At 39.8% G+C, this 24,437-nt stretch overlaps 1 protein-coding gene across 4 annotated transcripts in view; it reads left to right on the top strand.

Annotated features, from left to right (window-relative positions):
• EXT2 (exostosin glycosyltransferase 2) overlaps positions 1-24,437 on the top strand; it is a 202,498-nt gene that overhangs the window by 125,710 nt on the left and 52,351 nt on the right. For all 4 annotated transcript variants that reach the window (XM_050758871.1, XM_050758872.1, XM_050758870.1 and 1 more), the window contains exons 11-12: positions 20,546-20,689; positions 22,321-22,449. In XM_050758871.1, the coding sequence (XP_050614828.1) occupies positions 20,546-20,689; positions 22,321-22,449 (273 nt within the window). The remainder of the gene's footprint in view (positions 1-20,545; positions 20,690-22,320; positions 22,450-24,437) is intronic.

Here is a 24,437-nt window from a genome sequence, read left to right as displayed (position 1 = left end):
GAACTGGTACAACCAATTTAGAAAACAGTTTGGCATATAAAACATTTTTTATATGACCCAGCTTCCAAAAGAAATAAATATGTGCAGACATACGTCTACATAAAGACTTATCCTTGTAAGATCCCTAAACTAGAAACATCAGCTGGTAATGGATAAACAGAATGTGGAATATCTATACAGGGGAGTACTACACAGCAATAAAAAGAAAGAAATGGATACATGCAGCAACATGGATAAATCTCAGAAGTGTTATGCTAAGTGAACAAAGTCAGAGGTTGGAGGCTACTGACTGTATGACTCCATGTATATGAAATTCTAGAGTAGAAAAAACTACATTGCCAGGGCTGGGGGATAGGATCGACCACAAAAAAGCAAGAAGAAGCTTTTCAGGTGATGGAAATGTTTTATATTATGATATGGTAGTGGTTATAATAATTATATACACTTGTCAACACTCAGTGAATTATATCTTTAAAATTGATAGTTTTTATTGTAAGTAAACTCTTTCAAAACTGGAAAAAAATTTGTGGGATGCACCTAAAGCAGTGCTTATGGGAAAATTATAGCATTAAATGCTTATAAAAAGAAGTAAAGTCTAAAACAGTGACCAAAAGTTCATTCCATTTTAAGAACCTAGAAAAAGAAGAGTAAATTAAACTCAAAGCAAGTAGAAGGAAGCAAGGTAAATGCTAAATTAGTGAAGTAGAAAACACCAACAGAGAAAATTTACAGATCCAGCATCTTATAGCAATAATCAGAATGTTCCAAAATTACTCATTATACCAGGAACCAGGAAAATTGCAACTTCAATGAGAAAAGATAATTAACAAATGCCAACAAGATGACACAGATGTTGGAATTATCTGATAAAGATTTTTAAAAGGTTATCACAAAAAAGGCTCTAATAAGCAATTATGAGTACTGTTAAAACAAATGGAAAACAGAAAGTTTCAGTAAAAAGAAGATATAAAGAAGAACTAAGTGGAAATTTCAAAACTGATTGCAATACCTAAAATTGAAAACTCACTGGATGGGCTCAGTAGGAGAATGGAGATAACTAGAAAAAACTGGAGAACATGAAGATAAATCAATAGGAATTCTCCAGTGTAAACAACAGAGAAGAAATAGATTGGCGAAAAATGAACAGAGCTTCAGGGACTTGTGGGACAATCACAAAAGATACAATATTGTGTCATTAGAATTTCAGAAGAAGAGAAAGAATGTGGGACTGAAGAAACATTTGAAGAAATAATGGCTAAAAACGTCCCAAATTAGCAAGAGACATAAATGTACAGACTCAAGAAGCTGAACCAACTGTAAACACGCAAAGAATAAATGGCATAAATTTACATAAATTGTATAACCTGAATAAATTGTAGCAATACTTCTTATTTCAGATAGTAATTAGAAAAGAAGAAAAATAAACTGGTTTATATATCCAAGTATATATACATAAGGAAAGGAGAAAATATGCATAGGTACCACATTCTTTGCTTCTGTTGCTTGATCTCCAGACCATAGTTAATATTTGTAACTTTCTTCTATCCATTCCATGTTCCCTTCCTTCCCAACCAGCACCCTTGCATATTTACTACAGACTCAATTTCTTTAATGTCTCTAATACTATTCAGATTTTCTTCTTGTGTTGGTTTTGATAAATCGTATTTTCCAAGGAATTGTTCATTTTTTCTAAATTACAAAATGTACTGGTATAAAGTCATTCATAATATTCTCTTATTGTTTAAAGCCTGTAAGATTTGGAATGATATACTCTTTTTCATTCCTGATACTGGCAATCTTTGTTTTATCTATTTCTTGATGACTCTTGTTGGAGATTTATCTATAATCTTTTCAAAGAATTGATTTTTTTTTTTTTAAAGACAGAGGGTCTCACTCCATCACCCAGGCTGGTGTGCAGTGGTATGATTGTAGCCAACTGTAACTTCAAACTCCTGGGCTCAAGTGATTCTCCTGCCTCAGTCTCCCCAGTTGCTAGGACTACAGAATTGTCCCACTATGCTAATTTTTTATTTTATTTTATTTTTTTGGTAGACGGGGTCTTGCTATGTTGTTGTGGGCTGGTCTTGAACTCCTGGTTTCAAGGAATCTTCCTGCCTCAGCCTCCCAAAGCACTGGGGTTACAGGCATGAGCCACTCCACCTGGCCTCAACTTTTAATTTTTGTTGATTTTTCTCTTGTGCTTTTTTTTGTATTTAATTACTACTCCTTTCTTGATTAATTTCTTTCTCTTCTTTGATGAATTTACGTTGCTGTTTTCTAGCCTTTTGACTTGATAGATCAGCTCATTGAGTTCAATATTTGTTTTTCTAATATATGCATATAAAGCTATAAATTACTCTTCAATTGCTGCCTTAAGTGCATTTCCAAATTTTGATGTGTCATATTTCTATTGTCTTTAAGCTCAGAATATTTTCTGATTTCCATTGTATTATCTTCTTTGACCCATAGTTATATAAAAGTACATAGCTTATTTTTGTCAAATGTTTAAGTTAATAGTTTTCTTACGTATTTCCGGCTTGATTCTACTGTGGTCAGAAAATATACTCTATGATTTTATTATTTTAGAATTTGTTGAGACTGTGTGGCCCCATGAAAAGTCTATTTTGGTAAATGTTCGATGTGTGATTAAAAAGAGGGCACATCCAAAAATCACAAGCATTCTTATACACCAGTAACAGACAAACAGAGAGCCAAATCAGGAATGAACTTCCATTCACAATTGCTTCAAAGAGAATCAAATACCTAGGAATCCAACTTACAAGGGATGTAAAGGACCTCTTCAAGGAGAACTACAAACCACTGCTCAGTGAAATAAAAGAGGACACAAACAAATGGAAGAACATACCATGCTCATGGATAGGAAGAATCAATATCGTGAAAATGGCCATACTGCCCAAGGTAATTTATAGATTCAATGCCATCCCCATCAAGCTACCAATGAGTTTCTTCACAGAATTGGAAAAAACTGCTTTAAGTTCATATGGAACCAAAAAAGAGCCCGCATCTCCAAGACAATCCTAAGTCAAAAGAACAAAGCTGGAGGCATCACGCTACCTGACTTCAAACTATACTACAAGGCTACAGTAACCAAAACAGCATGGTACTGGTACCAAAACAGAGATATAGACCAATGGAACAGAACAGAGTCCTCAGAAATAATACCACACATCTACAGCCATTTGATCTTTGACAAACCTGAGAGAAACAAGAAATGGGGAAAGGATTCCCTATTTAATAAATGGTGCTGGGAAAATTGGCTAGCCATAAGTAGAAAGCTGAAACTGGATCCTTTCCTTACTCCTTATACGAAAATTAATTCAAGATGGATTAGAGACTTAAATGTTAGACCTAATACCATAAAAATCCTAGAGGAAAACCTAGGTAGTACCATTCAGGACATAGGCATGGGCAAAGACTTCATGTCTAAAACACCAAAAGCAACGGCAGCAAAAGCCAAAATTGACAAATGGGATCTCATTAAACTAAAGAGCTTCTGCACAGCAAAAGAAACTACCATCAGAGTGAACAGGCAACCTACAGAATGGGAGAAAATTTTTGCAATCTACTCATCTGACAAAGGGCTAATATCCAGAACCTACAAAGAACTCAAACAAATTTACAAGAAAAAAACAAACAACCCCATCAAAAAGTGGGCAAAAGATATGAACAAAAGATATGTTGGCAAAAGAATGTCTTCAAAAGAAGACATTCATACAGCCAACAGACACATGAAAAAATGCTCATCATCACTGGCCATCAGAGAAATGCAAATCAAAACCACAATGAGATACCATCTCACACCAGTTAGAATGGCGATCATTAAAAAGTCAGGAAACAACAGGTGCTGGAGAGGATGTGGAGAAATAGGAACACTTTTACACTGTTGGTGGGATTGTAAACTAGTTCAACCATTATGGAAAACAGTATGGCGATTCCTCAAGGATCTAGAACTAGATGTACCATATGACCCAGCCATCCCATTACTGGGTATATACCCAAAGGATTATAAATTATGCTGCTATAAAGACACATGCACACGTATGTTTATTGCAGCACTATTCACAATAGCAAAGACTTGGAATCAACCCAAATGTCCATCAGTGACAGATTGGATTAAGAAAATGTGGCACATATACACCATGGAATACTATGCAGCCATAAAAAAGGATGAGTTTGCGTCCTTTGTAGGGACTTGGATGCAGCTGGAATCCATCATTCTTAGCAAACTATCACAAGAACAGAAAACCAAACACCGCATGTTCTCACTCATAGGTGGGAACTGAACAATGAGATCACTCGGACTCAGGAAGGGGAACATCACACACCGGGGCCTATCATGGGGAGGGGGGAGGGGAGAGGGATTGCATTGGGAGTTATACCTGATGTAAATGACGAGTTGATGGGTGCAGCACAGCAACATGGCACAAGTATACATATGTAACAAACCTGCACATTATGCACATGTACCCTACAACTTAAAGTATAATAATAATAAATAAAATAAAAAAAAAAAAAAAAAAAAGAGGGCACATCTGCCACTGTGGATTTAATGTTCTTACTAGGCCAGTTAGGTAAGTCTAGCTACCTCAGCACCTTTAGCATAATCGAAATATCCCCTTGCCGTTGCTTGTTCTCTGAAATAAGCATCTCTATTTCTTCTTTTTTCTGTAGCCTTTATCATTTCTGTAATAGTTAAATTCGTTATCCTACTTAAAATTAAAAATGGTTTAAATACAGTATTTACTATAAGAGAATCAAAGAGAAATCATGCACCAGACCTTTTTAGCTGTTGCCCCAAAGAATTTTTAAGAGGCCTGGAGAGGCAGCAGTCTCCCATTTGGGAATTTTTAAGAAAAGGAAGCCCGCAATCCCCCAGCATTTAGAGTGGTTTTCCTAGTTCTGCTTGGACACAGAAGAATAGACCAAGTGATTTCCTGAGATCCCTTTGGGTGTAATGATTCTAAACCATCAGAAGTACAGCCAGATCTGTAAGGTGTGATTCTGTGTGGAAAAGTACCAAACTTCAACGCATAAAAAATGTCAGATTCCTTCACTTTCTTGTGGAACACAGAGAGACTGTGTGTGTTAAGATAAGGGTGTATTTGCTGGTGATAGCCAACAGCATATTGAAATTGAAGAAAGAAATCAAGAAGTTATTTTAATGGAGGAGACAGAGCCGAATATGGTGAACCAGATCTTACTTCGTTCAGGATTCTAACGATACCTGTATTGAGGTAGATTCAAGCCCTAGACTTCCAGCATGGTTTTCACAAGTACGAAGGCATCCTAAGGCAGTGCTTATGTTAAAGAGTTGGAAGAATTGATTTACAGAGACCATTTTAAAGCAACTGGCTCCAGGTCTTGCTAAAGGAACATAAAACAGTAATTAAAGGCCAGTTCACAGATTGCACACTTCCAAGAGCTATGAGAGAAACTTGGGCCTAGTGTAAGAGGGAAGAGATGTAAGATAAATGATGAGGGGAGATCTACCTGGATATTAGCTTGCAAATTGATAGTGAACTCTAGAATCACTCTCCAGGAGAAAGTTATTAGAGCCACAATAGTCCTTTCTCCATCCTTTGTCAAATCATTGCACAAATAGATGATGCCAATACGCTCTATTGGGATACACAGACGAGGCTGTGGCACACTAGATGTGACCCACCCGAGGCCTCACTGCTGATGGGTGAGGATTAGATCTTTACATGCTCATTACCCATTCATAGCACCCCAGTCAGAAAGCTCTGTTTAAAAGAAACACAGTGTCAGAATGTGAAGATCTTAGGATCATCCTGTCACTTCAGGCTTTATTGCTGAGAAAACTGAAGGGCACAGGGGTTAAGTTACTTCTTTGGGGTGTTAAATGTACATTGAATATAACCCTTAAAGGTACACCATAGCAAGTTCTTGGGAACGAAAGGCTAGACCGTGTAGGAAAGCCCGTTTTCTTCCAGCGTCTGTGACTTGAGCACACAGACATTTGGACCGAATACCGGGTATCATTATTTATTTAATTGGAAGACAACAGAGGGGTTATTTGTGTGTTTATATGGATCGTATTTCCTGTTGGAAGGCAAAGGGCTTTGGGAAATGTTCCATTCTCTCTCCAGCCCTGAAATCAGGAGCTAGGAATGATCTTCTCTGGCCCTGCGTGTTTCTGACTTGTTTGACAAGCTCTAGTGAGCTACCAGATGTGGAAATTCTTTTCAGCCTGGGATAATTTATTTATCTGTTTATGTATTTTACTAGGAAAGTATCTATTGAGTTCTTGATACTCATTTGCGAGGGACTCCTAGGGGAACAGTAGCAGCGTATAGTGTTACTTGAATGTTTGATTTTTTTTTTCCAAGGCTGTCTGCTTTTATTTCAGATCTGAGAGCTGGGAAATAAAAAGCAACTTATTCCTCCTCCCCTCCTCCACCTTTGAGAGAGACAGTTTAAAACATGTGGCAGAAAATGAGCCATGGAGACTTGGCTGAATGTATGAATCTGTGAATTTATTTTTTCTTTCATTCTTTGATCCTCATTTCCAACCATAAAAATTACTAGTAACACTTAAGTGTTGAACATTTTCACCTGAGAGATGTGAAATGCTCTTGGCTAAGAATATCCATTATAAAGTCAGTGAATGAATTCCTGTTCATGTGAGAATAGGAAGTCACCAAGAGCAACTGTGTGTTGTTAAGCACACAAAATACTGATGCTCTCCCTTTTACAACCTGGGTATCCTGTAGGTGATAGCATTGGTAATACCTCCTGGGTGTTAATACATTGTGAGAATTTATTTGTATTACTTTGTTCACAACTTCCCAAGGTAATAACAAGTAAATACTCTCAAAGAACCATGGAAGACCACAAAATAGCATGGAATGCCCCAGTTTTTTCATGAGAACATAAAACCATCTTTGAGTGGGGTTTCCTGGTGCAGGAAGCACCAAGTAGAAAGACACCAAAGGAGAATGAGCTTGGTGTGTGTGGTAGCAGAGGGGAGCCATCAGCATATTGATGTGGCAGAGTGGGAATTTTGTTTTGGTGAGCAGTGGAAGCTAGCCTGCTTAGGTTAATAGAGGGCCAGCGAAGGCACAGGCTAAGAGGTCAACTGAAAAGTTTAAAGTGACAGGCAGAAAAGAGTTGTTGTAGGTTTGTAGAGAAGTATATGGTAAAAGCCATCAGATCACAGGATGACTTAGAGGTTGCAGAGACTGGAGATTGTGCTAGTGGAAAATCTATAGACTTAGTGTTTGAATGGATTGAAGAACCAAGGGGAAAGAAAAGACCAGCTTACTCCATAGCTCAGATTTAATTAGTGATGAGGGGGCTTCGCTAATTGGAGAATTCCAGAGCTGAGATGCTGTATAACATTTATGTTTTAAACAGAATTAGTAACACTTATGGCTTTCTACACGTGTATCCAACGAGAGTAGGAGAGATTATAGAATCTGCAATTCTTTTTTTTTTCCCACTCTGTTGTTCAGGCTGGAATGCAGTGGCACAGTCTTGGCTCACTGCAACCTCCGCCTCCCGGGTTCAAGCGATTCTCCTGCCCCAGCCTCCCAAGTAGCTGGGATTACAGGCACCTGCCACCACACCCAGCTAATTTTTTGTATTTTTACTAGACATGGGGTTTCACCATGTTGGCCAGGCTGGTCTCAAACTCCTGACCTCAGGTGACCCGCCCACCTCGGCCTCCCAAAGTGCTGGGACTACAGGTGTGAGCCACCGCACCCGGCCTAGAATCTGCAATTCTTAATAAATGATTCCACTTTTTCTCTTCTCACTACAACAACTGAAAAATAGAAATGACATATCCTAGAATTAGACTTCATAACTTCTTTAAAAACTAGTAGATGACTGGGTGCAGTGACCCATTCCTTAGGAACCCAAGGTGAGAGGATGGTTTGAGGCCAGGAGTTCAAGACCAGCATGAACAACATAGTGAGACCTCATCTCTACTAAAAATTAAAAAAAAATAAAAAATTAACCAAGTGTGGTGGCACTCACCTGTAGTCCCAGCTACTCAGGAGGCTGAGGTGAGAGACTTGCTTGAGTCTAGGATCGCGCCACTGCACTCCAGCCTGGGCAACAAAGTGAGACGCTGTCTCAAAACAACAAATAAATAAAAATTAAAATGCAAAGCAAGTCTTGGACATGCTTCTCACAGGCTTGTGCTTATGATAAGAAATTAACTGCTTACCTGCCTAGATTTACACCCCAGAATCCTAAATGTGAAAATGTGCCTCGGTCTGTTGGGAATCCAGGAGGGTCTCTGCAGAAGGGTTTTTCTTTACAGCACATGGAACCTCCTATCTCATCTTGCCATGGATGGGCTCTAGGAAAGGCTCACCCTTTGAGTTCATCTTGGGCACAGAGAAACTCGGTTCTTACTTACATAGCTGAGGCTGATAAAAAGGGGCCATCCCTAACAGAGGAACCATAAAACAAAGTACATACCTGCAGTGCATCCACTTCCAATAAATATACTTATTGAAAGTATTTCAGCTTTCGGTGGGAACCAGCACCTCAGATTTTCATTCCTTGACCTCTTGTGTGACTCAGATCGTTGAGCCTAAGTCTGACCTAGCAATGACTGGGAAGATTAGGAATTAAAGTCTTTCTTTCTTGTATCTGAATGGTGGCCTGTACCCAGAGTGCACTGTGGATCCAGTCTGGGAGTTAGCTTGCATGGCTGCTGGTGTGCTGCTGGCACTGGAATTCACACTGAGCCAGGCCTGTTTTTGGCGAGCACAAGGTCAAACCTTGCCAGAGCTGCACTAGATCAGCTTTTGTGCTAGGTCTGACACTAAAGCTTTACAGTGTAGCTAGGACCACTTTGCCAAAGTTGAGCTTTTAGAAAACTATAATTTTTTTAGCCCTGTTCTTTAAGTTGATGGGTGTGAGCTCTCTTTGAGCCTTGTGTATATATCTGAGTAAGCAACAGTTCCCCCGAGTACCTTTCCTTAGCCTGGCCATAATGTCAGTACAGTGTTGAAAAGAACATATCCCTGTCTGTTACCTCCATTTTTCACTTTTTGGAAGTACCTGAAGGGTTGCCATTATAGAGACTATTGTCTTTAGAAGAGAATGGGCCACAAACAGCTCATTTCTGTGAGTGTTCCCATTTGTCAGGTACAGTTAGAGCTTCCCAAAAGAGACAAATGGAAAACTATGGTCAGAGGTGAGTCATTCTTTCTTAGAGGATCATCTCCCTGGAGTATTTTTCACATTGCTTCAGGCTCTCTGTTTTTCAGCCTGTAGGAGAGCTAAATAATCGGTTAGGTCTGTCCTATCTCCAGCTTGCATTGATTTACACCCCCAAGACTCACAGGGACCTGGAGGGAAAATAGTTCATGTGTGCCATGGCTACAGCAAGTGCTGCTGAAAGAAGATCCCAAGTAGTGGGCCAGAAGCCCAGGGAGGTGCTGAGGGAAGCCGCAGTAAAGCCTGACCTCTCAGAGCTTTTCCAAAGCACCCAGTCCCCATTGGAGAACAAGTCAAACAAATGTTAAGGGAAGGAAATCAAATATGTTTGCTGAACATTGAAATAACATCTGATCGTTGAAAAAAAGCACCTAGTTGGGAATCACAAGAGAGTGGCACTTTTTTCTTCCCCACTGAGCAAATTAAAACAGCAAGTTCAGAATTTGTTTATATAGCCATTAATGAAACATCCAAAGTAGGACTAGCAGCCTCCCTGCCCCACAGAGAAGGGCACATACTACCTGCTGGCATATCTGCCTGTCTGAGGGTCTCTCCTCCTCGAAGACCCCCATTCCAGATAAGTCCATTCCATTGGTTTTAGTATGTTTTCCGTTTTGTACCAAGCAGCCCTAGTGAGGAAAGAGCCCTGCAGACCTTTCCATAGCCAGCGCTGTGTGTTCCGCACCCTCACCTCACCCCAGGATCTTTCCTGTCTGCGGCACCATGGAGGCCACCTGGTTTTGTATCTCTGCCTCAAAACTAGTGCTCATAATATGGGATCATTATTTTAAAGAGGTGTTGGTACATTTGATGGTTTAAAGAATATGTACTTTCCCTCCCCCTGTTCAAAAGGAGATATCTGCAATGATATTCCAACCCTGAAAGGATCCATATGTTTGAGGGTTATTGTTCCAAAAGCTGCCTGCTGTCTCATTGGGATTGATTACAGGGGAGCTTTGGCTGCTTCAGGAATTCAGAGCTTCAGAATTTGGCTTATGGTTTGGGGATGTGGGGAATTTGTCTTCATGGGCTGCTTATCTGTCTTAATTGTGATAGAGATACTCCAAGGAGATGTGTGGGCAGGACTGGGCCCAGGGCCAGGGGAAGCCAGAGCAGCCCCAGGCCTGAACTCCCCAGTTCACTCAAGAGGGCAGTGTATGTAGCATTTGGAGGAAAGCTCTATCATTTCTCCTGAATATGAAGCTGTACCCATTCATTGCAAAATTGTACAACTGCCTGCAAAATCGTGAGTTTCAGGCAGTGGTTGGTGATTGCTATTGCATTAGACATAGTGATTCTATATTTGGGGAGAATAAAGAGAAAGAAAACTTGAAGGATCAGAGTAGTCCCAGACCTTAGAAATGTCACAACTGTGAAACAAGTCTCTAGAAAGCAAGATGAACTAATCAGTGTGATATTTACAGCTCATCTCTCAGATCGTATTTATTTCTTGGTGCATGAAAATTGGTGCTTAGGGTTCACATTAATCATGATTGAAATATATTTGCTGCTGTCTGTTGGCTGGTTTAGATCAAGAGTTGGCAACCATTACTAGTAGTATTTCTAGGTTTCCAATCAGCCTTTGGGCTGAAGATTTGAGGGGTTGGGTGGAGGTCATGACCACATGTTGACACTGTGCTTGGAGAGGGAAGGAAGAAACTGACTTCTCACAACCAGGGCCACTAAATACATCCACAGCAGAGATCTGGGCTTGATTGAAAGCCTTTTCTCCAGTGTGGTCCATTCATGCAAGAATTGTATCTGCCTTGTTTACCACTATATGCCTAAATGCTTGACACATAGTAGATGCTCAGTAAATATTTATTGAATTAGATGTATTTGGACATTGAATTTATATATACTTCCTGTCAGTAGAATTGTGAGGGGTTGTTCAAAGTATAATGATTCCATATTCCATATTCAGTGGAAAAGTCCTGGTCTTTTCCTTGCTGACTTTTTCAACAAATGGTGCTGAAAGATTGGACATCCATGGGCAAAAATTTAACCTTGGCCTGGACCTCACACTTTCTGCAAAAATTAACTGAAAGTGAATCAGATTTAAATGTAAAACGTGAAACCATAAAACTTTTAGGGAAAAAAGGAGAAAGTCTTCAGACTCTAGTGCTAGGCAAAGCATGACACCAAAATTAGATCTGACACCAAAAGCATGAGCCATTAAAAAAAAAAAAAAAATTGACCAATTAGACCTAATCAAAATGTAAAACTTTTGCTCTGTCAAGACCTTGTGAAGAGGACAAAAAGACAAGCTATAGACTGGGAGATGGTATTTGCAAACCACATATCCAACAAAGGGCTAAACATCTAGAATATGTTTTTTAAAACTCTCAAAACTCAACAGTAAAAACCAAATAATCCAGTTAGAAAATGGGCAAAGGCCATGAACAGACTTTGCACTGAAGAAGATATACAGGTGGCAACTAAGATGTTCAGCATCATTAACCATTATGGAAATGCAAAATAAAACTGCAATGAGATACCATCACACACCTATAAGAATGGCTAAAGTTAACCAAAAAAAATACAAACAGCAAATGCCAGTGAGAATACAGAAAAACTGAATTGCTCACACATTGTTTTTAGAAATGTAAAATGGTACAGCCACTCCGAAAAATAGTTTGATAGTTTCTTATCAAATTAAACATGAGACTACCATAGGACTCAGCAATTACACATTTGGGCATTTATCCCAGAGGAATGATAATTTATGCTCACATGAAAACCTATATGTGAATGTTTGTAGCAGCTTTATTTGTAATTGCCAAAACCTGAAATCAGCTCAGGCATCCTTCAGTGGATAAATGGTTAAGCAGACTATGGCAGGTGCATACCATGGAATACTATTCAGCAATGAAAAGGAGCAAACTACTGATACACACAACAGCTTGGATGATTCTCCAGGGAGTTATGCCAAGTGAAAAAAGCCAATCCAAAAAGATTACATACTGTATGATTCTATTTATATAACCTCCTCGAAATGACAAAATTACAGAAATAGAGGCCAGATGGGTACTTGCCAGGAGTGAGGGATAGGGAGGGAGACAGTTTTGTCTTAAAAGTTCAACAGGAGGGACCCTTGTGGCTGTGGAAATGCTCTGTGCCTTGATTCTTTCAATGTCAATATCATGTTGTGATGTCATACTACAGTTTTGCAGGATGTTGGGGGAAACTGGGTAAAGCGTATACAGGCTGTCTGCATTCTTTCTTACAACTGTATGTGAATCTATAATTATCTCAAACTAAAATGTTTAATTTAAAAAATATTGGGAGCTTAGTATCTGTGAGTCAGATGCATAATGAATTAATAAAATAAGAACACTCAAATCTCTCCATCCCTAAGCTTGTATGACTTTAGCTTGCTGTTGGATTGCCTTTCTAGAACTTAATATCAGAATTAAGATTTTAAAGCTAGATGGGGTATATCTGGAGATATATCTATCTATCTATATCTATCTATATTTATTAGATATATGTGTATTTATATTAGATATATGTGTTTATATATAGATATATTTAATAATGTTGAGGACGTCATCTGTTATGATACTTTGGACTTTAGTTTTGCCTTTTATTATAAGTGACCCCAAATCATTTTTTGGAAATAGATGAGATATAAATAAATAAGTAATCTGGAAAAGTCCCTCTGCTGCTTGATTCTCCACCAAGAGATTATGGGATTTAAGCACACATATAGGGCACTAGGATGAATTAATGCGTTAAATAATGATTTGGGAAGCAGATTTATGCTTTGAAGCCAGCCAGGATTACTGAGTTTGTGGTCACTGTCGTTTCCTACCTTTGCACAGTAATAAGAAAACAAAGGGGATTGGCCAGTTACGCTGTAGTGTCCCTGACTGCAAGTGATGGAAGTCACCAGGGCGGCTACTTGAAGTAAGGAGGGCTTATTTCCTCCTTGGTGGACAGAGCTAATATATTTGATCCCTGGTCATTTAAATTAAGCCTCACCAAAATCAGCTGGAAGTTTTGAAGGCTCAATAATGGTTATTTATAAGAAACTGAAGTCTCTGTTTCCACTGGTTGTGCAGGATTTAAAGAGAATCATCATTTGGCTTATGATGACTATTCTCCTTTTAACTTCATTAAGCAATCTCCTGAGATTAGACTTAGAAATAGTATGACCCACACTGGAGCTGAGGTTATGGAAATAAAAGTGATTTCATCTTTACTGGGTCTTAGGGAGCACAAAATTAGAAAACCCACGACCTGATCCTGACCCATGTCTTCCTCCTCCTCTCATCCCCTCGAACTCACATCTTTCCTTCCCTTCTTATTATCTCCCAAGAGATTCATTGCCTCATGAAAAATAGTAGTTGGGGTTAATCTTTCATTTAGCTGCTTTTTGCTTGCGTTTCCTTCTCTGCTCTGGAGCCTCACAGATTACGAGGTTCCAGTAGGCCCTCAGATGTCAGATGTGGAGTCTCACTAGTTTGCTGCACAACTGACAGGAGTTCTTTCTTTTAGTGGTGTGAGCATATGGCTTTCTTTGCTAAATGAAAACCACATTCACAAAGAGCCAGTAGTTTTTAGAAATGAGGACTGATGGGAGCAAAGGGTTTTGTCATGTTCCCTACCTCCTCTCCTTACCTGGTTCTGTTCTGAACCTAGTCATTCAGCAGGCACCTGTGACCCTCTTCGTATCTGCCACTGGCACCACAGAGCTGAAGAACATTGACCCTGAATGTCGTTTTTGACACCATAATCTGACTTCTTTGTTTTCAGGTGAGGGACTGAGCTTGGGGACAATAAGGTGCTTTTTAGAATTAGCATAGTAGCAAGTCAGATGACTTCATGAATAGAGGATTGGACTGGGAGTTCGGCCAATTTAGATTTGACCCAGCACTGTAACCTTGGGAGAACCATGTCTCTCCAGGTCTCAGTGTTCTCATCTGTGCAATGAGGAAACTGGACCAAGTGCCCTCTGCCTTCTACATGATCTCTGGGGTTGCAGATCTCCGAGATGGCTTGGACAGTGGTCATCAGCTTCAACTCCCAAAGTGTGAGTCTTATTATTATCCACAGAAGGCTCATGGTTGTGCTGTCCAGTGAGCTGGTACAGATACAAACATGAGGTACATGTTTAAAGACACTTTCTTTGGCAGTATCTTCCTAGGAGGGGTAATTATTGAAAGATTTAATGGCACAAATTTTTCTATCAACTATGGCCAACCCCAGTCTGTCTCTTTGCCATCTTCATGGCCCCTGGCCTTAAAAGATAACTTGCAAAGAATGGAGATCATGTGCCCCAGCACCAAGGTACCAACCTCTACCCAGACTGAAGCAAATGGGAATGCTGCCCAAACGCCAGAAGCCTGCCCATATGATTGGTTTTCCTGCTTGGCTTATTTTAAGCAAACTCCTGCCTGGGGTTGGGAAGGTCTCTTGGGCAGACTAAAGTGATCTCGCAGGTAAATCTTAATCCATAATGCAGTTTGTCCATGTGTTTGTCAAAACTAGTCAGCATTAGGGAACTCTACGTGACAACTTCTGGGCTCCCTGGCTCTAGATGGCTAGTATCGGCATTGAATTGTGGCCCAGGAGTGAATGAAGGCTCTTTGGCTTTTTTCAAAGCACCTCCTTGATACAAACTGCCAACTACCAATGTTGTTAAAAGCATAAGCTGAAAATGAAGCCAGTCAGTCCCTCCATTCCACTTCATTTCAGGAAATTCCAAAAATAAAAGGTGAGCTTTGTTCCCAGAGGGCTGAGAGTGAATCCTATAACTGGCTTCTCTGTGGAAACCAGCTCAGAATTGGAAGCTGGCCAGCTGCCCCCTTCCCATCTGGGCAGCATGCAAGATGAAGCCTGAAGGGAAGAAGGGCCACTAATTCAAAGATGCTTTTGCATATTGGATTCCTTGTGCTCTGTCTTGGCTGACCTAGGCATGTGACAGCAAGGTTTGTGCTGGTTCTTAGAGCTGTGTTGCACTTTGATGGTTAAGGATTGACCAAACTCAGGCAGTGTGTGCAAGGAAGGAAATGAAGCCATTGCCCAGTTTGATGCGCCTTGGATCCATAGACTGCACCCCCACTCCATTTCCCTCACTACTGCTTAGTCTGTCTCTTGGTTCATGAGTCCTGATACATTGCTCACCCAGTAGCAATATCCCTGTGGAACTGTGCCTTTGACAGTGTGATGACTGTAGAAGCCACTTCAGAGAGTGGCTTTTCTCCTAGTGCTGACCCGTGATTTCATAATTGAACATCCCAGATGGGCACCACCTGTTGTTACACCTTCCCCCTTCTCCCCCGAGTCTGTTTCCTGAATCTGACTGTGGTTAGCACACACTCTGAGTTTAAAATGCACTCTCTAAGCTGGCTTAGAAGGTAGTGCATTATCCTCTTTTTAGGACCATTTATTGAGTACTTATATGTGCATGGCATTTTAAACAAAGTTAGATAATGCAGCCCATGCTGTTTAGAAACTTACAACTTGAAACAGATCACAATTGGTGGGTTAGTTCCCTGGGAACAGGTCAATGAGGAGGAAGATAAAAGATTTTAGCTGTTAAAGGACATTAGAAGTCACTTAATCCAACCCCTTATTTTATAGATGCAAAATGGAAGCAACACACCTTGAATAGGTCAGTTGCACAATGCACCAGTGGCAGAGCCTCCTGGATCTGCTTTAACCACGTGCCTCTGGTTCACTTTCTAGAGGGTGTGAGACTCAGTCTAGGCTGCCTCCTGTGGGCTTTTACACAAAGGTAGAAGATAGTTGTTTAATCCTATCTATAGTAACGGGACACAACAAAAGACCTCAGGAGGCTCAAGAAAGAAGAACTTGGAAAATGGCCGAGTAGGCATAGCTGAGAATCCAGAGAGCAGAATATTTCCATAATCAGGTAAGAGGTGTTGATGACCAAGATTATAAAAATTAGAATGGAAAGAAACAGTTAGAGGATGCTTTTACATCGTTACAATCCCCATTTGACTACTAGTGTGGGATAGCCACAAATGGAAGGACTATCCAAATTATTGGTAAGTCCCTAACTTAGGCATAGAGTTTATTATAACAGAGATAGGCTTCTGTCCCCCAAAATGTGTGCAATTTAAAATAGATGAGGGCGCTATATATATATGGAGGATTTCAACGGTACAGACAATTTAATATTGACTTTGTGATTTGAATATAACTGTGGAAGCACTGTTTCTGGAACTCCAGGGATATTCTGTGAAGTTTCAAATGCCCACACCACAATATATAAAGGCATTTGGTAGTAATGACAAAAGACTGACCCAGAGCATTTCCCCGAGGTAAAAAGAAAAAAGTTGAATCAGAGTAGGGGTGGGTAGCCATGAAGAGACAGGGTAGAGTTTGAGCTCTTGCTCGTCTGGCTGGGAAAATGCTTTACTGTATACATAATCGACTTCGTACTACACTAGGGCTCAATTAGAGAGGGCCCATCCCATTCTGTTTCACTCCGTTTTGATCCTGTAGTCAGCTGCAGAGTTATAGATGAAGTGACAAGGATGGTATCTTGATTGTATCCAGCTGCTTGGAATCAGTCAAGGGCTGAGAGAGGCCCCGCATGAGGAACAGCGCTCACTATAAAGGCTCCAAAGCAACCTGAAATTCAGGACACCTCTGATGCCTTTTAGAGCAGCGGAATTTAGCATCTGACCCATTGTCACCAAATTAAGTCCCTGAGAGAAGTCTGATAAGTGACTTCAGCCAACAGTAAGAGGACCGAAATCTTAACAGCACTGGACTCGACAACTGAGCCAATAATAATAATGTTATTATTATGGCTGCAAAAGAGGGGCTTGTAAAGAAGAATCCCTAGGGAAAGCGATTTGAGCTTTTCTTAGCATGAAGTAGAGAGCTGTGTTGACTCAAAGTAAACAGGGGGAGAAAAGCAACTTCCATCTTCAGCAGAAGTGCCAACTGAATTGGATGCCCCCTCCCCACGCCCTACTCCTTTTCTTTCACTTTGGCATCCCTGGTGTTTAGTTATGTGTGCTTGGAGCCCTTCGGAAATCTCTTTAACCCCATGAATCAGTGATCATGGCATTGGTGTGACTTGAACAGGCAGGTGCTTGGTGCTGAGAAAAGGAAGCTGGCAGCGCATTTCATGGCATCTGCCCAGGCCCACAAAACAAACAGAAGTTATGGCTCACATACTGTGTTGCTGCTCTGGGCTCTATAAAACTGTAATAGTATCATATTATTTTAATCTGCTGAAATACAAACCCCAGAGTAGAGAGAACACAGCAGCAGCATTACACATCTGAGAAAATGTTTGACATGGATTCATTTGTCTGCAGCTATTATGACGATGCCTGTGGTCGATTAGCTCTGTTGGTTACAACATGGTGTTAATGAAGCCAAGGTTGTGGGTTTGAGAGCCCTGTTAGGTGAGCTGGTTTCACACAAATGAAAGCTCTTTTCATGATCCCAGACCATGCCCAAGACCTAGGTCAGACATTCCATAAAAGCACGGAGATGGTCACAGTGAGGACTGGACAAGACAATGCAGTGTCTCACCAAAAATGCCCCTTCTACCCGCTTCTGGAAAAACAAATCACAACATGTGCTTTAGTGGGGAAGTAGGACTGTGGTCTTCACACACAATGGATATCACGTTATAATTAATGGTAACTGCTGGTCAGTATTGCTGCAGGCTTCCTTCCTGAATTAAGGAGTATACTGGCTCTGGTATATATTTTCTCTGAAGAAAAGAGGAGGATTTTTGATTCCCTTCATTCTTGGCTTTTTACTCGCTGAGATTCTGCCCAATCGTGCGTTAGACAACTGCGTGTGGAATGTTGTAGAGTGCCAGACACTGTTCTTTGTGCTTGGGATACCACAGTGTATAAAACAGTCTCTGTCCTCTTTGAGTTTAAATTCTGCAAGAGGAAAATACATAGTAAACAATAAATAACTAAGATAATGGTGCAAGTGAAAGTTTGGGAAAGAAAAGGATGGGGTTGGGGGGGTGTGGTGACGAGTGGCTGGTTGGGGGTGCTGTTTGCCTCAGCAAGGAAGGTTCGAGAAGCCCTCTCAAAGTAGTTGACATTTAAACAGGGACCTGACAGATGAGAAGGACCCAAGCCTTTGGAAGAGCTGGAAGAACACTCCAGCCAGAAGAAATAGCAAGTGCAGAGGGCTTGGGGTCTAGTGGTGGCTGAAGAACAGAAGGGCCACTGGAGAGTGAGGGGACATGGTGAGAGAAGAGGTGAAGAGTAGGCAGGCCCTCTGTGACATGTGAAGGAGTTCGAATATTATTCTCAGTGCAGTGGGAAGCCATTTTGTTTTGTTTTGAGGGCGAGACCTTTCTTTGAAGATTTTGGGAGTGATACTATAGGTTGAATTGTTGAAGTCCTGATCTTCAGTAGCTCAAAATGTGACTTTATTTGGAAATGGGGTATTACTTATTTGGAAATGGGGTATTTTCAGAGGTTAATCAAGTTAAAATGTTGTCAGGTGACCCCTAATTCACAGACTGATGTCCTTATCGAAAAGGGAAATTTAGACACAGAGATAGGCTTGCACAGAGATAGGCTTGCACAGAGGGAAGATGGCCTGTGAAGACGGAGGGTTGGAGTGAGGCATCTACAAGCCAGGCAATGCCAGAGATTGACAGCCAGCCACCAGAAGCTAGGAAGAGGCAAGGAAACATTTCCCGACATGTTTCAGTGGGAGCATGGCCCTAATAACACCTTGCTTTCAGATTTCTAACCTCTAGAACTTAAGACTAGTTTCTGATCTAAACCCCCCAGTTTGTGGTTCTTTGTTAACAGCAACCGTAGGAAACTTAAAAGGGCATAGGGCCCAAACACACTGGCTCTGCCCTAGGGAGTGGCATGAAGTGTCCTTTCTGGACTCAGCAACACTTGTGTATTGGGGAAGCCTCTAGTCACTCTGGCATATGATCATATGACTTTTATATATATTTAAGGAAATTGATGATGAAAATAACTCTATTAAAATAGATATAAAATAGGATAGAATGCACTAGTTGAATTACCCTGTGCAGAATACCCTAATATTCTTTTAGGAATGGTCCTTTTAGGGATGCTGTGCAAATGATGCTTTGGAAGGGCAAGAATGGCGGGAAGGAGACAAATTAGAAAGCTAGCACAGTAATCTTGGTGATGGACAGTGGTGGTTTGGGCTAGAGGGAATGGCACTAGAGGTGGTAAGAGATAGAAGAAGATCTAGCAGGACTTGCTAATGGATTGAACATGAGGAAAGGAAGGAATAAAGACTGAGTCTTAGCTTTTGGGTTTGAGCAACTGGCTGGCTGATTTATTGAGATGGAGAAGATTGAGAGAATGACTGGTCTGGGGATATGGAATCAAGAGTTATGTTTTGGACGTGTTAGGTTTGTTTATTCAGGTGGAGATATTAACTAAATGGTTGGCTATCTTAGAAACATTCAGGGCTAAACATAAATTTAGAGGTCACCAGATTATTGATGATATTTAAAGTTATTGAAACTAGATGAGATTACTTAAAGAGAGTTTGAAGAAGAGAATAGGGCCTAGGACTGAATTCTCAGGAACTCCATTATTTAGAAGTCTGGTGATGGTTGAGGAGCTAGCAACAGAGACTGATAAGAGGCACGAAGACCAACCAGCAAATTATCATACTCATTCATGGTATGGATCTTTTCAAGGTTAAACTAAATTATACAGAAATACATGGGAGAAGGTATTGGAAATTCCTCATCCCCAATATACCCAATTCTGCTTAATCCAACAAAACTCTGTGTAAGGACCTTTCCAGATATGGAAATCAAATATTTGTTTTTATTGTGTTACAGATTACAGAATGAGGCAGCCCTTCTATACTTTAGGCTTCCAATAGGTCATAAGAATGGGTGTATGCTCAAGAGAAATAGATGCTTTTTTTTTTTTTTTTAAAGAAATGGAGACTTTATTATAAGTTTTCATAATCACCAATTTAATACAAATCAGGGCAGCTGAGTTGCAAGGTTCCATTTATTCTTCATTTTGTGAATTAATTAAGAATGGAACCTATTTCATTAATCATGTTAAGAGATTGCCTACCTTGGCCCAACTCAGTAAGCTATTACCCCCACATTACTTGAAATTCCCAAGCACATACAAGAAGATTGGGAGGAAGTCAGAATCAGCATCTGTCTTTGAGTATTGGCAGAATAACTAGCACCTGTCTGATGGAACATCTCCAGAATCCCATTATGACCTTCTTAGGTTATAACGGTTTAAACCTAGCAAGTCTGTTGATACCTGTTTGGATAACTCAGCACTGAATGGTTGCTGTCTGAATTGAAACTTGATTGTTATTATTTGTCTGTCCTTAGGTCTGGCGAGAATTTCCTGACCGGTTGGTGGGTTACCCGGGTCGTCTGCATCTCTGGGACCATGAGATGAATAAGTGGAAGTACGAGTCTGAGTGGACGAATGAAGTGTCCATGGTGCTCACCGGGGCAGCTTTTTATCACAAGGTAAGGGGGCACAGTCCTGGGGCAAGTCGACAAAACTGAGAGAATGATACACATTTTATCTGACCCAATTTAATTTTCCATACCTGCAGAGAGGGCTTACAAAAGCCATATTGTGTGACAGTATTTTACAAATAAAGCTATCCTTTTTCTAATTATACAAGTAATAATGCACGCTCATGGTAGAAAATAGGAAAATACATAAAATAGAATGAAGAAAAGTTACTTATAATCCTGTCACTTAGAGATAAGCATTTTATCTTTCAGGTGCTATTTCTAGCTTGCTGTTTATTTATTTACTTACTCGTATGTATACACAGACAGTTGTAAATATTCTCATTAGCTTGCTTTTTTCATGTATTGTATTGTGAGCCTTTTCTCATGTCATTGACATATCTTCATAAACAGTTACTTCTTAGCATAATTAAGATACCATTATCTTAATGCTTTAGAAGTCATGTATAACTATTTTGCTATCTTGGATATTTCTTTCTAAATTTTTGCTATTTTAGATAATGCTTAATATCTAATATTAGTGATTGATGTCCATTTTCATAACTGTTTGTACTCATGACCATTATGATAGAGTCCTAGAAATAGAATTATTATATTAAAGGGAATGAATATTTTGGGTTTTTTAAGATGTATGTACATACACGTATATATACACATATACAACATATACATATATATGTTGTGAATATTCTAAACGTATATATGTTGTGTATGTACATATATGTGTGTATGTGTCTGTTGGTTTCAGTATTGTTTGTGTGAATTTACACTCCCACCAGCAAAATATAAAACTGTTTTACCATGCCTTTTCTTGCATGAAATGTTTAATAGAAAAGAAGTTAGTATTTTTATAAGTAAAAGTGATTTTTATTGTCTTAACTTTGATTTGATTACTAGTAAGATTGAAATTCCTTTTGTGTATTTATTAGCCTTTTGTATTTCCTCTCTTCTGGGAATCATCACTTCGTCTTTTTGACTCTTTTTTTATTAGGGAGAGATTGGGGAATATGCATTTGATTTTAGAATATTCAGTTCAATGGTAGAATGCTCCCTGGGAGTGTATGGTTTAATTAAACAATAATAACTTGTCTGTTGTCAGCAAAGAACTGATGTCAGGAGAAAGGTCTGTTCAGCTCAACACAGTTAATTTAATTTAGCTGTATTCATATCGATTGTTTGTTGTTAGCTCAGCACTACTGCCCTCATATTTTTCGGGTCTCTAGATCCAGAAATGGGTTTTTGTATTTTGCAACAAGCAAACAAAAAAACAAAAACTAAGGTTTATAATTAACGAGATTTATGGTAGTAGACTATGTATGCTTTATTTTTTTTTGACGCATTTCTATACTATTTCATATATATGGTAGTTTTAGAATTGACTCATTTTTCTTCTGCTTTAAAAAGCACACACTTTGGTAGAAGAATGACCATATAGAACATGCTTGGTCACTTGACCAAAAGCATTCTAATACCTCCTTGTACCTTTCCTAATAATACAGCCTTGTGATTAATCTTATGAGAGAAAGCTTGTCCCCATGACTTGGCTATGCTGCCCCTTATTTATCAGCCAAAGGGAACTGCTATTTTTGAATATTTCTTCTTTCTGTCTCACTTGACAGTATTTTAATTACCTGTATACCTACAAAATGCCTGGGGATATCAAGAACTGGGTAGATGCTCATATGAACTGTGAAGATATTGCCATGAACTTCCTGGTGGCCAACGTCACGGGAAAAGCAGTTATCAAGGTAGGAGGCTCTGTCACTCACTTGTTTTGAGACCTTGGGCAAATATCTATTATCTGAGCCTAAGAAGTTCTTGTAACTATAAATTAAGTATAGGACTAGATAAACTTTAAGCTCCATTTTAGTTTAAGCTTCTATGATTGATGCGGTCACATTGGGAAACTGAAGCTAGGCTTTGACAATTTAAACTTTTTTTTAATACAGTTTCTTTAGTTGCAGTTTTTAACCTTCAGTATCAGAGACAAAGGCTATGATGATCAATCTGTAAATCAAAAACTTAATTATATTCTCAAAGCTGATACGGGATCTAGTTCTTTTAGTTAAAGGATGTAGTTTAAATTTTTCTTAAGGTAGCTGGTTTTGTTTTTATTAGATGTTGAGAAAATAGTACACCTCATCCAGTTATGTAACTGTAGTTGTCCTAAACACAACTAATTTAATTGTTTTTAAATGTCAATTACCAGTTTTTAAAAGTACCTTTCCCATATCATATTAAAAGCTGAGAATACACAAAGATCCTATGAGAGGCCTTTGTATCTGTAAAAGATGCCTGTTTATTCCTGAAATTTAGACATTTCTCAAATAAGATCCCTAGGTAGGTACAGAAGGTACCCTTCTTTATATGAGTAGAATTATCTTGGTCTTTTTTCCTTCTAGATTAGAATTTCATGTGTGAAAATGGGCAATGCCAGGTTCCCTAACAATCTGCCTAGAAAGCCAAATTCCTAGGTGAGCTTATGCTGGAAGCATGGTGTGGCATTATCCACTGATTCCTCATGCTGTTAACTGATGAGAGAAGCCAGATTAAACCAAAGTGAGGAGGGAAGGAGGAAACATCACTGTCTGTGCTCACCAAACTTGCCCCAGTCCACACCCTGTCCCCCAGCTCTCTAAATAACTCAGTGAACAGCTGACCACACAAAAAAATAATGCAAATTGTGAGAGTTATTTTAAAGGGACCCCTCCCATCCCCAAATTTGCTTTTTTTTTTTTTTTTTTTTTGAGACTGAATCTCTCTGTGTCACCAGGCTAGAGTGCAGTGGCACAGTCTCGGCTCACTGCAACCTCCGCCTCCTGTGTTCAAGCAATTCTGCTGCCTCAGCCTCCCGAGTAACTGGTTCTACAGGCATACTCAGCCGGATTCAGCTATTTTTTTTTTTTTTTTGTATTTTAGTAGAGACAGCATTTCACCATGTTGGCCAGGCTGATCTTGAACTCCTGAGCTCAGGCAGTCCACCCACCTCGGCTTCCCAAAGTGCTAAGATTACAGGTGTGAGCACTGTGCCCAGCCCCAAATTTGCTTTTTAACATGCTTCAACATGTTTTCAGCTGTGGCTGCTGACTCTGAACATTAATGCCCAGTGTCTCTATGCTTCTTAGCCTGGACTTACTTATCTAGCTTTCTTTCCCTTCCATCTCTTCACTGTTTATTTATCTTCACTAGGTTGGGATAGCAGCTTCCCCTGAGTTTGCTAGGAAGATCACTAGTTAAAGTTTGAGAGGGTAGTGGGGAGTCAGGGAAAAAGATTCAGAGTATGAGGGACCATTCAATTTTTTTCTTGACTCAAGGGAATTGCAGAAGAGCTTGGCATCTTCAAGAGCATGGTGCTGCTCATAGCATTTGCCATTAGCTAGAAAGAGGAGAAAGAGTGCCTGTTGGAACTAAGGTTACGGTGAAAGTTATGGGAAGCTGTATTTCATCGCCCTTATGGCTACAAGAACAAATGGTGTTTATACAAGGACCTTGGCAGTGAGAAAACAGTCATTAAACAGGAATTAAGGAGCTTGTCATCACCACTTCTTTCCAGTTACAGAAGGCAAAAGCCCTCCAAGCCTTTTTTATTGGGCCCTTGTGAGTTCTGCTGTTGGCTGAGCCAGACAGAGTTGAATGGAGGAATGGCGAGGTGTGTGTCTGTGTGTGTGTGCACGCGCATGCAACATCTCAGCTTACAACACAAAAGAATGCAGTGTGGTGTCACAAGCATGATTTG

Source organism: Macaca thibetana, chromosome 14, assembly GCF_024542745.1.
Source record: "Macaca thibetana thibetana isolate TM-01 chromosome 14, ASM2454274v1, whole genome shotgun sequence".
Classification (NCBI taxonomy): Eukaryota; Metazoa; Chordata; class Mammalia; order Primates; family Cercopithecidae; genus Macaca; species Macaca thibetana.
This window is presented reverse-complemented; position numbering and strand designations above follow the sequence as displayed.